At 40.3% G+C, this 14,753-nt stretch overlaps 1 protein-coding gene across 1 annotated transcript; it reads left to right on the forward strand.

The window, feature by feature from the left end:
* Window positions 1-586: 586 nt before the first annotated feature.
* Window positions 587-14,252, forward strand: LOC138962760 (histone deacetylase 8-like). The gene is made up of 11 exons (XM_070334710.1): window positions 587-1,481; window positions 2,341-2,393; window positions 3,483-3,622; window positions 4,636-4,777; window positions 5,584-5,696; window positions 6,072-6,149; window positions 6,797-6,905; window positions 9,142-9,314; window positions 9,924-10,018; window positions 10,345-10,450; window positions 12,881-14,252. The coding sequence occupies exons 1-11, from the start codon at window positions 1,272-1,274 to the stop codon at window positions 12,922-12,924; spliced, it is 1,263 nt and encodes a 420-aa protein (XP_070190811.1). The 5' UTR covers window positions 587-1,271; the 3' UTR covers window positions 12,925-14,252.
* The last annotated feature ends 501 nt before the right edge of the window (window positions 14,253-14,753 follow it).

The following is a 14,753-nucleotide window of genomic DNA, read 5'->3' on the forward strand; positions in this document are numbered from 1 at the left end:
ACTTTTTTCTCGTTGAAAGTTTAAATCGCGTTGTTAAGCTGTTTCGTTTGGATGGCAACACTAAAGCCGTAAAGGTATGTGAAGGCATCTGTGAGAAAGTTGTGTAAAGCTTTTGACTGTTTATATAATCTGCGACAAAAGACATATTGTTGCAGCAGTGCTGTGACCCCTGCACTGTATATATTCAGAGATCTGCTGAGCTTACACCATGTTTTATTCTCGCAGCTTGTTTGGGAAGATTTTGATAAAAAGATGCGCTAGACAGCCTAAAGGGATGTAACTCTACCGCGCGAAAAGCAAAGTAGCAGACAGTGGTGGGAACCGAGTTCAAGGATGCATTGCAGATTTGCGATCCAGAACGACAATTGAACAAAGATGTAGAAGTGAGAACCCAAAATAAGCGCAGAATCTTCAGTTTGCGCTTCGTATTGTGAGCAGAATTTTGTATCGTATTGACTTATCTGAACTCAGATGACCTCCTAGTCCTAGAAACTGATGGTGTCGCAATGGCAAGTGAAACCGATTGTGTTCAAGAATTGGACAGCGTTTGGCCAAAAGCAGACGCAAAGTCAAAGTGTTTAGAATCAGTTTTTACCAAAAGCAAAAAAAGAGCCTTCTCTTTCGACGAATTTGAAGATGAACCACCAGTGTCTCAGCTGAAATTTCGAAGGAGCTTCGGCTCTAGCTCTAAACTTCAAGTCATTCCAGAACATATAGACGAAGGGGGTGAGGGGGATAACTCAAAGAAATTAAAAGAACCAAGTGATACTTGTGCAATAAACAAGGAAAATGTCCCATCGGCTGATCATGCATGCAAGCAGCAAAGTGAAAGCAATCCAGGAGTGATTGAAAATGACCCATGCGTTGATGAATTTGACAGTGTGTGGTCAAAAGTGGACATAAATTCAAAGTCCTCAGAAGCTTCCAATGAATCTTTTGTTACTAAAACCAAGAAAAGAGCATTCTCCTTTGACGACATTGAAGATGAACCACCAGTGTCACAACTGAAACTGCAAAGATGTATCAACTCTACTTCCCAGCTTCAAGTCATTCCAGAACACACAGACGAGGGTAGTGACCCAGTAAAGCTAGGACTAGGAGACACAAGAGAAAACTGTGGCATTTACAAAGAAAATAGTCAATTCGCTAGTCCAGACAAACAGCAGGGGGAATGTAATACTAAAATCTCATATTCTGGATTCTCCAGTGGTCAAGAGACTGAAAATAGTAATAGTAAGGACTTTAACGAAGACTCTATAGCACTCTCAGGAATGCAGAACTCTCAAGGCCAAGCATGTAACACGTCTGAACAAGTTAAACTGGAGAGCAATAGCACATCAGAATTGAACAAAAACACTGGTCAAGAAACTAAGCATGAAAATGCAGGTACATCAGTGCTGGACAGTGATCAAAGTGTGGTGTATGTACACAGTCAGCAACTTATTGACCATTGCAACCAGCTGCCAAGGATACCAGAAAGGGTAGGTTATCACATATATATCATTAAGTGTACTATTTGTTTTTACCAAAAGTTGTATGGTAGTGGTACTGTGGAACCCCCCTTTTAAGACCTAAAAACATCGAAGAAAATCATGTCTTAAAAAAGGAGTCTGAAAATGGGGGTTAATTTACAGAGGTATTGAACAACATTTTTGCGAAAACAGGGTCTTGAAAGGGAGGAAGTCTTAAATTGGGGGGTCTTAAAAGGGGGGTTCCACTGTACAGTTAAACCTACCCTTGCAACCACTTGTCAAAAGCGACCATCTGCCCACAACCACCACTCCAAAAGATCCAGGACAAGTTTTTCTTTATTTAAATTCACTTCCCATAGCGACCACCTGTCTAGTAAAACAACCACTGTTGGTCGATCCTTTGGGTAGTCATTATACTTTATAGACAGGGTAACTGGACCATTTTTAGTCAAAGATAAAACTAAAATAAAGTGGAATGTGTTTGTGGGCAGTAATAACATGTACTGCTAGCTTTCTCTTCTACTTGTCAGGCTTCAGTAACAAGAAAGTTAATGATTGCGCTTTGGAGGGTTTGCTGTTTTGTCGTGAAAAAAGCATCGTTTAAAGGAAGGGGGTTGCCCTGGTTTCAGGGGAATCTAGGGTAGTTGCCGAAGCACCATCTGCAGGCAGGAAGTTCCAATTTCCAATCGAGTATTTTCCCTGAGTTTGGCTCCTCAAACAATTTGTACATGTACCTTAGTGTCTAGGAGTTATAGAATAGGATGTGTGTTTATTATGCATAACAATTTGTTGTTTTGGGTCTTGTTTGTTTCTGATTTCTCACCATGTTTTGAACTACACATAATTGACTTTCCTGTTTCACTTTCAGGCAGGGATGGTACACTCACTCATTGAAGCTTTGGATTTGCTGCAATTCCTTGTGTACGTGATAGTTCTTTGAGTTATCTTTGAAGTAATGCGTTTTGTAAGTGTTCTACAAATGAGGTAATGGCTAATGCCCTGGAGCTCATTTATCAAAGAGTCCGGATACACCTTATTTGCAAGCTGTAGTGTGGTAAGACTGCATCTAGGTGTTTTTTTTGTGCATCTGTAGATAGATCTTTTGATTCCCCCCGCAGGTTAGGGGGAAGAATTTACCCGATGCTCCCCAGCATGTCGTAAGAGGCGACTAACGGATTCTGTTTCTCCTTTTACCCTTGTTAAGTGTTTCTTGTATAGAATATAGTCAATGTTTGTAAAGATTTTAGTCAAGCAGTATGTAAGAAATGTTAAGTCCTTTGTACTGGAAACTTGCATTCTCCCAGTAAGGTCATATATTGTACATGTACTACGTTGCAAGCCCCTGGAGCAATTTTTTGTGAACAAGAAACAATTAACAAGTGGCTCTATCCCCCCCCCCCCCCCCCCCCCCCCCCCCCCCCCCCTTTTCCCCGTCGCGATATAACCTTGAACGGTTGAAAACGACGTTAAACACCAAATAAAGAAAGAAAAAGATCTTTTGATCATCTTCAACTTCAAGTAAAAAAGTTCTCATTGCTTTTCTTTTAGTTTTAATGTTAACAATAACAGATCCTGTATGCATACATGTTACGCATTAGTTATTTCATAACACTTACCAGTTCAAAAAACATGTCAGAAGAGTGAAAATGAAATTGTGAATGTTTTGTTTTGTCTGTGGTTAGGCCAAAAAAAAAATAGGTCTGTTTACGGTAACATAGGCCCAAAAAATAGGGTCGGTAGGTCGGGATTTTTTTTTTTTTTTTTTCCAAAAAACCATATTTTTACGTTATTTTGCCCAAAAAACAAGGGTTTTTTTGTTGTTTTTTTCCCCAAATGCCAAAAAAAAGTCTAGGGTCGCGCGAAAAAACTAGGGTCGGTCGGGTTACCGTAAACAGACCTATTTTTTTTGTTGGCCTTATACGTTCCAATAAATAACTTCTTTTTTTTAAATCTGTAGACTTTAGTCATATGGTTTTTTTTTCTCCATCATGTTCACATTTATCTTTGCAGTGTTGTTGCGCCCACGCAAGCGGCAGAAGAGGAGGTGACAAAGTTCCACTCCAGAGACTACGTCGAGTTCTTGCAGCGCATCAACCAGCATGAAGACGTAGAGAAGATAGACCCAGAAGATGCTGAGCAGTACGGACTGAGTGAGCAAAGATACATCTCCCCGCCCCCACCCCCCTACCACCCTTCTGAAAAAATGCAAGGGTTCACAGACAGTGGGGCATTTGGAGTTCCATATTCGCGAAAAATGGAGCAAAGTTTAATAAAATGCCAATCATCTGACCCTACTTTTATTTTATCATAGTGCTTTAATCCAACAGGCTTGGAGCGTGTGCTTTGAACAAAAAGTTTAAAAAAAAAACCACCTGCTGACTGTCTGACTTAAGGTTTTTTAATTTTTTTTTTTATAATGTAACACTAAAACGACTAATCCAACAGCCTTGGATCCAACAAAATGTTTTAAAAACTGCCAACAGTCTGACCTCCTAAAATGTGGTTAAAGGACAGGGAGTCTAAAGAAATGGTGACGTTCGGCGAGAGATTTATTTCTCAGAGTCAACTTTGTGTGCAGACTCTCCTCGGTGTCCGAACACCCCCGTGTGTACACGCAAGCACAAGACCAAGTGCGCACGAAAAAGATCCTGTAATCCATGTCAGAGTTCGGTGGGTTATAGAAACACGAAAATACCCAGCATGCTTCCCCCGAAAGCGGCGTATGGCTGCCTAAATGGCGGGGTAAAAACGGTCATACACGTAAAATTCCACTCGTGCAAAAAACACGTAGTGTACATGGGAGTTTCAGCCCACGAACGCAGAAGAAGAAGAAGAAGAAATGGTGGTACACTTAGGGGTTATGAATAGAAAATCTGAAAGTGTTCGGTGTCAAAAAGGGGGAAGTCTTAAATTGGGGGGGGGGGGGGGGTTGGGGGGGGGGGGGGGGGGGGGGGGGGGGGGAGTTTCTTAAAAAGGGGATGCCACTGTATGGATTACCCAGTGTTTTGTTGTTGTTGTGGGTATCGGCTTTTTTTTTCTGAATTATAAGGGCTTACAAACGGAGTTGTTTTATTTTACTATCTTATTAAAAATTTTAAATTATTTATATATAAGGTGAAGTTAACTAAAATAAAGAATAAATCAATGTGTTTCTTGTTTTCAGCCTATGACTGCCCAGTCCAGCAAGGCGTGTATGACTGTGCTGCACTGGTTGCCGGGGCAACGATGACAGCAGCTGAAGCTTTGTGTGAAGGACGATGTCGCATTGCCATCAACTGGTGTGGTGGTTGGCATCACGCTCAAAGGTCAGAGAAAAAATATACATGTTTGTCAATCTGATAATCAAAGGGAAGTAAGCGCTCTAAATGCATACGCCATGTGTAATAGAGTAAGTGAGAGTTATACGGAACCATTCTCCCGGCACCTGAGAGAATAACAAGCATTGAAATGAACAAGCGGCTTTCATCCTCATACATGTTTGTCATCATTTTCACGATTTTTTATTCATAACAAGCTTGGGTAACAAAAAACAATGTTCATATGTGACAAATCCAAGTAATGAATTAGTTAGAGCTTCAGGTGAAACGTGGATTGTCAAATTAAAAGCCAATCAGGCACAGGCTAAAAACTTACTGAACTCGCAAATATGATGGCAGCACTGTGCATTTTTAAACTAAAATAAAAGCGACATAGTGATATTCTCCAAATATAAAAATCAATAAGGAATTAGGATCTCTTCACACTTGTCTACCTAGTTTTTCTCAGAATGTTTCTCAAATAAACATCTAGGGAGACACTAAGTAAGATAAAAAGAAGGAAACTGTGCATATTCAAAGAAGTAAATCTTTAAAATAAGACACGATCCAGACTAAAACTTGTTTTGGTATAGTTTTTCAATGTGGTTTTATTTTTTATTTCTTTACAAATGAACAGTTCTGGTAGCCAGTTTGTGTTGTGTTATGAGAGCTTTAGCACTGAATGCCTTGCAGCCTAGAGGAGGTAGTCATGGAGACACTGTAAATGTACAGACATTGACAGCAAATCTGGAAAACTATTGTCTTAGAATTGGGCTGTTCCACTGTATTTCATTCAAATTCTGAATTGTTTTCAGGAGCGAGGCGTCAGGTTTCTGTTACATTAACGACATCGTGCTTGGGATCTTGAAGCTGCGTCAGAAGTTCTCTCGGGTGCTCTATGTTGACCTTGACCTGCATCATGGTGATGGTATGAGATCCTTTGTGTCTTTGTGTGTGTGTGTGTGCAGGAGAGAGTGAGATAACATAATTTTTTGATAACAAAGGTAACAGCATACGAAAAGAGGTGCAGTTTTTTTACATCCAGCCCTAATTCATGAGAGGGACTCATCTAATGATTATTTGTTCAATAAATGAATAAAACCACAAAGAGAGAGAGAGATTGGGTAGTACATGGTTTTTTGGACAAAGTTTGGTGCTGCTGGTAGTGGTGGTGGGGGTGTATGTCTATGTCTGGGTGCCCAATTCCGCTAGCTACATTTTGCCTTTCAGAGCAGAACATTTACTATTGTCATGCATTTGAGTTTAACGGAACAGTCATTCTTATGAAATTTGTATTTTGCAGGTGTGGAGAACGCTTTCAACACGACTTCCCATGTTATGACCGTCTCCTTTCACAAGCATGATGTTGGATTTTTCCCAGGTAACAGTTTGGCATAGATTTTCTTTTTCATTTTTCTGAAGCAAGATAGTCTTGATCTCTGCATTTTAAATGGTTTGTCCTTGCTATTATATTCTGGTACATGTTGCTATTTTATTACCGTAAATCACATTTGATATATTAGCTTGGAACTTGGAAACAAAGGGATGTGACTTCTCTAAATGTGTATGACATTTACAACAAGAGTCAGTGAGAGTAATGCAGAACCTGTCTCCTGGCACGTGAGAGAAAAATAAGCATTTAAATGAACAAGTAACTTGCATCTTGAGTTTTTTTAAATTTTGGAACTGTTCAGTTAGGAATTGTTTGATGCGAAGACTTGAGATCTCTCATGCGTTTGGGAACACTCATGCATTAGACCAGTGTCTTTGATGGTGTAGATCACTGTACTACTACTAAACAAAAAGCACAAGTTGTAACTTAGCTGTTCATGAATGTTTAAAGATGTTCACAGTCACGCTAATTTTGTGATTGGACATTTTAGCTGTTCGTGAATGTTTAAAGATATTCAGTCATGCTATTTTTGTAATTGGACATTTTAAAAGCTGTTCATGAACGTTTAAAGATGTTCACAGTCGCGCTAATTTTGTGATTGGACATTCTAAACAGACAATGTTCTGTGTTTGCAGGCTCAGGAAGTATCAATGATATTGGATCAAGAGGAGGCAAGTATTACAGTGTCAATGTTCCGCTCAAAGATGGCATCGGTGATACAGAGTTCTTTCAGGTCTTCAGGCGGTGAGTCCCATCAGCATTATGTCATGCCCTGCTTAAGAAAATATTAGATACTGTGTAACTTGCAGAGGTATGATTAGACGCCATAAAACTCTGTAAATTACATGGATTGATTGGGGCGTGCTTTATGGATTTTCAACAATTTTATATCTGAACAAAGATGCATCCAGGCATGTTATACAATGATGAGATTAAGATAACAGATTTCTTTCACAAGCGTAAACTGCTTACTGAGACATTTAGAGTTTGTGTATCTTAAATCACACTCTGAAACTGGCCTGGGGAGTCTAAGAGCTCAGTCGGTAGAGCACTTGACTTGGTATCCTTAGGATATTTGTTCAAATTCTGACGGGGTGTGGTTACTGAGCAACTTTATGTGATGACTCTGAGACGGTATCCATGTCAGCCTCCCCCCTCTCTGTCACCAACATGGCACATGAAAGACCTTGCTCATTCTGTCGGCAGCACAGGGAGGCTGTTTCCACCTAAACGCACAGACATCTGGGTAACACAACTACTGTTGCTGCTAGTTTTCCTCCAGGAGGAAGTCACACAAATTTCCCAGCAATAGAACAATTAACTCATTGTCTCCCAGGTACGGATATATCTGTACCCACTCATATGGCTCTATCTGACCAGGTACGGATATATATCTGCTCAGACTGTTAGCTTCAGTCGCTTCCTGTAACGTCCATCTAACGCCTGCATTCCAGCGTGTTGATACACAGTTACCACAATTCTGAATGACCTGCTGCAGCACAGCTGGTCTCGGCTAAATAAAAACTTGGTCAACATAGGTGGGGTAGAAAATGTTCAGTGTGAAAGGAAAGTGTGAACTGAAGTGCTTCGGGGCTGGTACACAAGAGTCGGGGTTAAGGACTTTTGTTAGAGATAAACGGTACCCTCAGTGAAGTTTATGCCAGACTAAAGTCTCTAAACTAGACTAATGCATTCTAGCCCTGTGTTGCGCTAAAGTGCTTCCGCTAACTTTCAGATAACTAGTCTGGATTAAGTTACTAAACCCAGGTTAGATTAACCTCAGCTCTTACATACTGGCCCAGATTGATTTGAATTTATTATACACATTACACATGTCGTATGCATTTAGAATGCTTACTTCCCTTTGGTTATCAGATCTCTAAACAGCGTTTTGCCTTGCCTGATTTTGTTTAAAGACAGAGTAAGCCTCCCGTAAACCATCACAGATACGGTCAGGCTTTTACACACAGTACAAACACCCTTTCATTTAAACACTCACCAATTGAGAACATCCTAGGTGCCCTCCGTAAAGAGCGAACAATTTTCAAAGAATTTATTTTTGCGTGGTTTATCTTACCCCTGAGCCATCGTGAACCCGTGTGATCCAGTTTTCCCTTTTCACAAGGCAGCCGTCATAGTTAGTCATTTGAATGCGACTCGACGTGAGCTTATCTAGAATAGCACGTTTTTTATGCACGAAACAACGGCTGTGGTTCACAAGAACTCTAGCGATGGCTTTTGACTGTTGAGAGGAACGGCGATTTGCACTGATAAAACCGTCGTCTGCCACGACCCTTGCGTGACCCTGCTTCCGGGCTTTTCTTTTTTTAAACTTTCACAACTTCGAATTGTTCTGATCTTGTCTTGATGAAAAACGAATTCTTTTATGATTAAAGAATGTTTGTGTAACAAGCTGTCAATTTATTATTTAGATTTTAAAAGTTAGGTCTAGCGCAAAAACGAGGCGCCATTGTTCTTCAGGGCCAAGTCCACGAAAATAAATTCTTGGAAAATGTCTCACGCTCGACAGAAAGCAGCCAGGATGTTCCCGTTCGGTGAGCGTTCAAATGGAAGTATGCTTGTACTGTATTTAGACGCTCGGGGAGCTCTGTGATGGTTTACGGGAGGCTTACTGTGCCTTTAAGATTTGTACTTTAAAAAAAAAAAGTTATTTGTTTACTAGAGTTCGCTCCCTTTATGTTTCCCTCCACCTTTTAACCCCTTTTTGGTTCAGTGCTTTTGCTTTTTGTTTGTCTTTGTATTTGTTTGTTTGTGGTCCCAAAGAAGCCTCCATAATCGAAAATTTGACTTGTTTTTTGTTTGTGGTCCCAAAGAAGCCTCCATAATCGAAAATTTGACTTGTTTTTTGTGTGTGTGTGCTGTCCTTGTTTTGGTGAGTACAGATTTCTTTTGTTGTTCACCTTTGCTAATCTCACCCACAGTCATTTTGTTGTTTAAACTTTGTCAATTCTGTCGACAGAGTGATGACGAGTGTACGGGAGTGCTACAACCCAGAAGTGGTTGTGTGCCAGTGTGGGGCTGACGGTCTGGCGGGAGATCCCATGTCGTCCTTCAACCTGACGCTGACATCCTACCGCTACTGCCTCTACTTCCTCATGATGTGGAAGATACCATTGCTGCTGCTAGGGGGAGGTGGGTTGTTTTCTTTGAGAGTGGCGTTAGCTAAGCTCGGGTTGTGCTGCTTTTGCGTGATTTGCGTAGGTTGAACGGAACTGAACTTTGATTAACAAGGATTAAGATTAAAGACTGGACATTTTCCTACAAACTGTCCTTTGAGATGAACAAATACACAAATAAAATAAAAACACAAATCATCATCATTATCATCATAAAATATTTTGCGCAGCAATAGTGCTGAAATGTGTATGGCACCTAAATGTTTATCAACAACTAAAAAAAAATGGAATGCATTTCTGAGGTGATTTTTTTAATGTATTTGTGTGTCTTAGAGGGCTGAGTAGACAAAGAACACACGAACAATAGATAAGAGCAAAACAGTAATGAAACAATGACAAAGGAAAGAAATAAAAGAGCATCTTTAGTTTCTCTGTATGAAAATGAGCATGCTTGTAAACTTGCTTGCCTTGTTATATGAGCTGCAAGGTTTATTTTTCACATCCAGAGATTGTGGCAGTTTGCATGATGTGGGGCATTGCTTTCAGGTGTATTACAGGTGTATTACAGGTGTATTACAGGTGTATTACAATGATCTCATGCTACACATTATGTTTGTATGGGCAGGGGGCTACCACTATGCTAACACTGCTCGCTGCTGGGCCTCCCTCACAGCTCTCACGGTCGCTCGCAAGCCTCCCCAGGACGTCCCAGATCACAAGGTACGAATCATACAAAAAAGGCGTGAGATTGGTTTTTTTCTCCAGTTGTTGGATTTATGGCATTTTGAAAGCTCCAGATATCATTCTGAATGCAGGTAATTTCAATGCAAGGAATCAATTGCTTGTTTTGCAGTTGTCAGAGACATGGGTGGCACAGTAATAATAGTACGTCATCTTTATGCACCTTTTGATTCGCTAAAGGAAATTTTTATGGGTCATTTTCAGATTTTACGCGCCAGTGGCGCATGGTGTGTGTGTAAACCAAACCCTGTTGTGCCTATCCATTTTCATGCTTTATTTAGTGAGTGATGTAAACTGTGTTGCAGTATTTTCCAGACTACGGCCCAGACTATGAGCTGACTGTGGAGGCTGGCAACAGAAAGAACCACAACACGTCATCTGACCTAGCCAACACCTGTAGGATTGTCACAGGTGAGCATTTCTCAACCGGGGTGCAGTGGAACCTCCCTTTTAAGATCCCCTAATTTAAGACTCCCTCCCTTTTAAGACTGTTTTCTCAGACTTTTTGTTCATAACCTCTGTAAATGTACCCCCATTTTTAAGACCTGATTTTCTCAGATTTTTGGAGGTTCCACAGTAATAATAATAATAATAATAAATGAGCATTTATATAGCGCAACATCATAACTTTACAATTATGCTCTTTGCGCTTGACACATTTAAAATTAAAACACAGCTATACAAGCATTTACATCTACATTAATAGTCAACAACGCTTAAATTAAAAGCATACACCATCAAACATAGATTACAAAAAAATTCTTCCCCTAACTAAGTAATAAAAACATGAATAAAATAGGTAGTAAAAACAAGGAAATACCAGCTGAATACCCTTAATCAAACAGAACTTGTTATCAACAATACTGAAAACAGCCCTAGATGTTTATATACATTATCACATTATCACTAAAACAACAAATACACTACATGTAGTGTTGGTTGTTGTTTGTCCATGACCATGTGTGTGTGGAGTGACAGATGATTCCTTGCCCAAGTATGTAACAGAATATATTTGGAAATAACTCTGTTTAGGTTTTTATGGCTCGTGGAAGAGTTGTATTGCTTGAAGGAGAGACAGGGGTGGGACTCTTGTGATGAAAAAACAAGTCGCGTAAGGCGAAAATGCAACATTTAGTCAAGTAGCTGTCGAACTCACAGAATGAAACTGAACGCAATGCAACGCAGCAAGACCGTATACTCGTAGCATCGTCAGTCCACCGCTCACGGCATAGGCAGTGAAATTGACAAGAAGAGCGGGGTAGTAGTTGCGCTGGGAAGGATAGCACGCTTTTCTGTTCCTCTCTTCGTTTTAACTTTCTGAGCGTGTTTTTAATCCAAACATATCATATCTATATGTTTTTGGAATCAGGAACCGACAAGGAATAAGATGAAAGTGTTTTTAAATTGATTTGGAAAATTTAATTTTGATAATAATTTTTATATATTTAATTTTCAGAGCTTGTTTTTAATCCGAATATAACATATTTATATGTTTTTGGAATCAGCAAATGATGGAGAATAAGATAAACGTAAATTTGGATCGTTTTATAAAAAACATTTTTTTTACAATTTTCAGATTTTTAATGACCAAAGTCATTAATTAATTTTTAAGCCACCACGCTGAAATGCAATACCGAAGTCCGGGCTTCGTCGAACATTACCTGACCAAAATTTCAACCAATTTGGTTGAAAAATGAGGGCGTGACAGTGCCGCCTCAACTTTCACGAAAAGCCGGATATGACGTCATCAAAGACATTTATCAAAAAAATGAAAAAAAGTTCGGGGATTTCATACCCAGGAACTCTCATGTCAAATTTCATAAAGATCGGTCCAGTAGTTTAGTCTGAATCGCTCTACACACACACACACACACACACACACACACACAGAGACACACACACACACGCACATACACCACGACCCTCGTCTCGATTCCCCCCTCTACGTTAAAACATTAATTTAGTCAAAACTTGACTAAATGTAAAAAAGAGGGGGGGGGGGGGGTTCGGGGCATGCTCCCCCCAAATTTTGTTAAATGGTACATTAAAATCTGTACAATCTGGTGCATTCTGAGACTAAAATTTAACTTGTTTGGATAAGGTAAAAAAAAGACATTCTCCTCAACCCCCCCCCCCCCCCCCCCCCTACAAAAAAAAAAAAAAATCAAACAACAATGGTAACATTGTAATAGTGCATACTTACGTAATGAACCATGTATCCATAATCCAATACTGGCAATAGTATGATTCAATGCATTGAAGCACAAAATGACTATTAGTTATCGGGAGTTTTCAGGCAGCACAATTTAACTCTCAAGCCTCCAGTGTTCTGTTCCATCTTCACTTCTTTCCATATCATTCAGTCAACAAGTTGTAAATACTGTGATGAAATGGGACGCGGAAAGATAGATTACTCCAGCGGAATTCGCCTGTATTTTACATTTTTGAAAGACGAAGGTGTGATATCGGGCGGCCACTGCGCATGTGTGTGTGTGTGCATTTCTCTCAAAAGACAATGAAAGAATGCATGGATTTCATTGAGCATGGTTTCTCTCTCTCTCTCTCTCTCTCTCACTCACACACAAACACACACACGCACGCACGCCCACACACACACACACACACACACACACACACACACACACATGTACACAAGCCCGCATGCACGCACACACACACACGCACACGTACACACGCACGCACACACACACACACACACACACACACACACACACACACACACACACACACACATACACATACACACACACACACACACACACAGTTGTTCTTGTATGTATGTTAGTAAATTTAACAGTGATTTCGTTTTGGTTGTTGCAGAGAATCTGCAAAAGATCAAGGGACTCCTCGGTCAATGTCAATAAGAAGTGACCATTACATTTTGTTGTGTCCGGGGATCCTGCAGATAAAACAAAATATGTACCATTATGATACTAAAACTTAACAAGTATTACACAGCGTGGGTCTTTGGTACCATTATAATACTAAAAGTTGCATGTTTGTTTGACTTGCTGAGGTCTGTCGATGCATGTGTTTGCTCGTCCTACGTGAATATTACACTTCTGCTATGTCTGTATAAAAAAAATACGAACTATAAATAACAAAAATAAAAATATGTAAAAGTGTGGTACCCACGTTCGCAAGTTTTTCTTTGAGTCCAGTTAGGGCGTTCCCCCCTCTCTGACTCTGCCCTTCCCAGTTTTTTCCTGACTTTGTCGAGACAAAGGGAATAGCTTGGGGCCTTTTGCCGATCTTGCTACAGCCAACCCAAGCTTCGACGTAGGGTCAATATTTGCACGAGCAGCTTTGAGATCGTCAAACAACATATCTGTCACTGGTATGTCAGAGGAGGCGAGTCACCGATACTTCTTGTTGACGGATGGTGCATTCAGAACTCTCTTTTATCTTTTCCTCTGTGAGATCACCCTTTGCCATTTTCGTCACGACTCTTTCGATTCGGCTGTTCACCTCTTCGCCCAGAGTCTCAACAGGATTAATTTTTTGTTCAATTGTCGCCATGATGGCATCGTCATCGTCATTTTTGTTCGGCCTTGATGAAACCGGATTTGAGTGTTCAATCGTGGATTGGATTCCATCTTCAACGTCCGAGTCAGACTTTTTGAAAAGACTAGCTTTTCTTTTTCGCCATGTTGTGTGTGTGTGTGTGTGTGTGTGCGCGCGCGTGTGCGAGTCGCTTCGTGTAGTGCTTGGTGAATTGCCAGCTGCTGAGAGCAAAGTTAGAATTCTGTCATTCTGCTCCTTCATAGTATTCCATTCCGTGATGGAGAGGGACACATGGTCTAGCTCGTGTCAAGCCTTGTTATTTGTTTTTACTTCGGTTCGAGTTATCTTCCTAAGTCTTATCGTCACACTTGACTGCCTCACAGTCTTTTTTGGAGGTGTCCGCCAAGCACGTGTCATCTGCATTAGCCATCATTTCTAACGGTTGTTCATGTTGTAGTCATGGTTGAAGGCTACCGCGTACACCGCGTATAATAGGCCGTGAAAGGTGAATGCTCGCCCTAATAGGCTTGAGGTTTGCTGGCCGATGTGAATGCATAATATATTGTGTACAAAATTCCATCTCACACGGCATAAATAAATCCCTGCGCCTTGAATCCGTGGTTGAGATATGTGCGCGATATAAATTGCATAAAATAAATAAATAAATAAAATGGCTATTCACATGCATGCTCATTGTTGCAGTTCCACTTTTTACCTTGTGTTTTAGATATACAATATCTAAGAACACACCAAAGTTATATTCAATACTTTACAACAGTCATGCTTCAAATCAATCTCGTAAGACACTGATGATTTAGATTAATGAATAAATTTATTGGTTGGTAATATTTCCGGATTCTTTAACAAACTATTTCTATTTTAGATCTAACGAATTTGCGTTCATAGTTAATTGTTCTTGCATTGACAGCTAGTTTTATGTCGAACTGGACTTATCTCAAATGGGCTGGTTAGTTACAAAGTCCGAATGTCCTGATGGAAGCCTGGATTCACATGATGACCGTAGCAGTGACGAACTTGATGAAGATCACTGGATGATGATGATAATTAGTAGACAAACTCCTTTTGCTCCTCGCTGGTGGATCACACTGGTGGCGTAGCTTGATTAGTTCACCCTTATCCCAGCGGATCCTAGACGCTCGAACCCCTCTTGATGCTCCTTTCCGGACAC

The sequence above is a fragment of the Littorina saxatilis genome, linkage group LG3 (assembly GCF_037325665.1).
Source record: "Littorina saxatilis isolate snail1 linkage group LG3, US_GU_Lsax_2.0, whole genome shotgun sequence".
NCBI classification, from domain to species: domain Eukaryota; kingdom Metazoa; phylum Mollusca; class Gastropoda; order Littorinimorpha; family Littorinidae; genus Littorina; species Littorina saxatilis.

Coding starts and splice junctions, on each gene's coding strand:
- LOC138962760 (XM_070334710.1), top strand. CDS start 1,272: ATGCAGAACTCTCAAGGCCAAGCATGTAACACGTCTGAACAAGTTAAA. Junction 4,778..5,583: donor GGTTGGCATCACGCTCAAAG/GTCAGAGAAAAA, acceptor AATTGTTTTCAG/GAGCGAGGCGTCAGGTTTCT. Junction 9,315..9,923: donor ATTGCTGCTGCTAGGGGGAG/GTGGGTTGTTTT, acceptor TTGTATGGGCAG/GGGGCTACCACTATGCTAAC.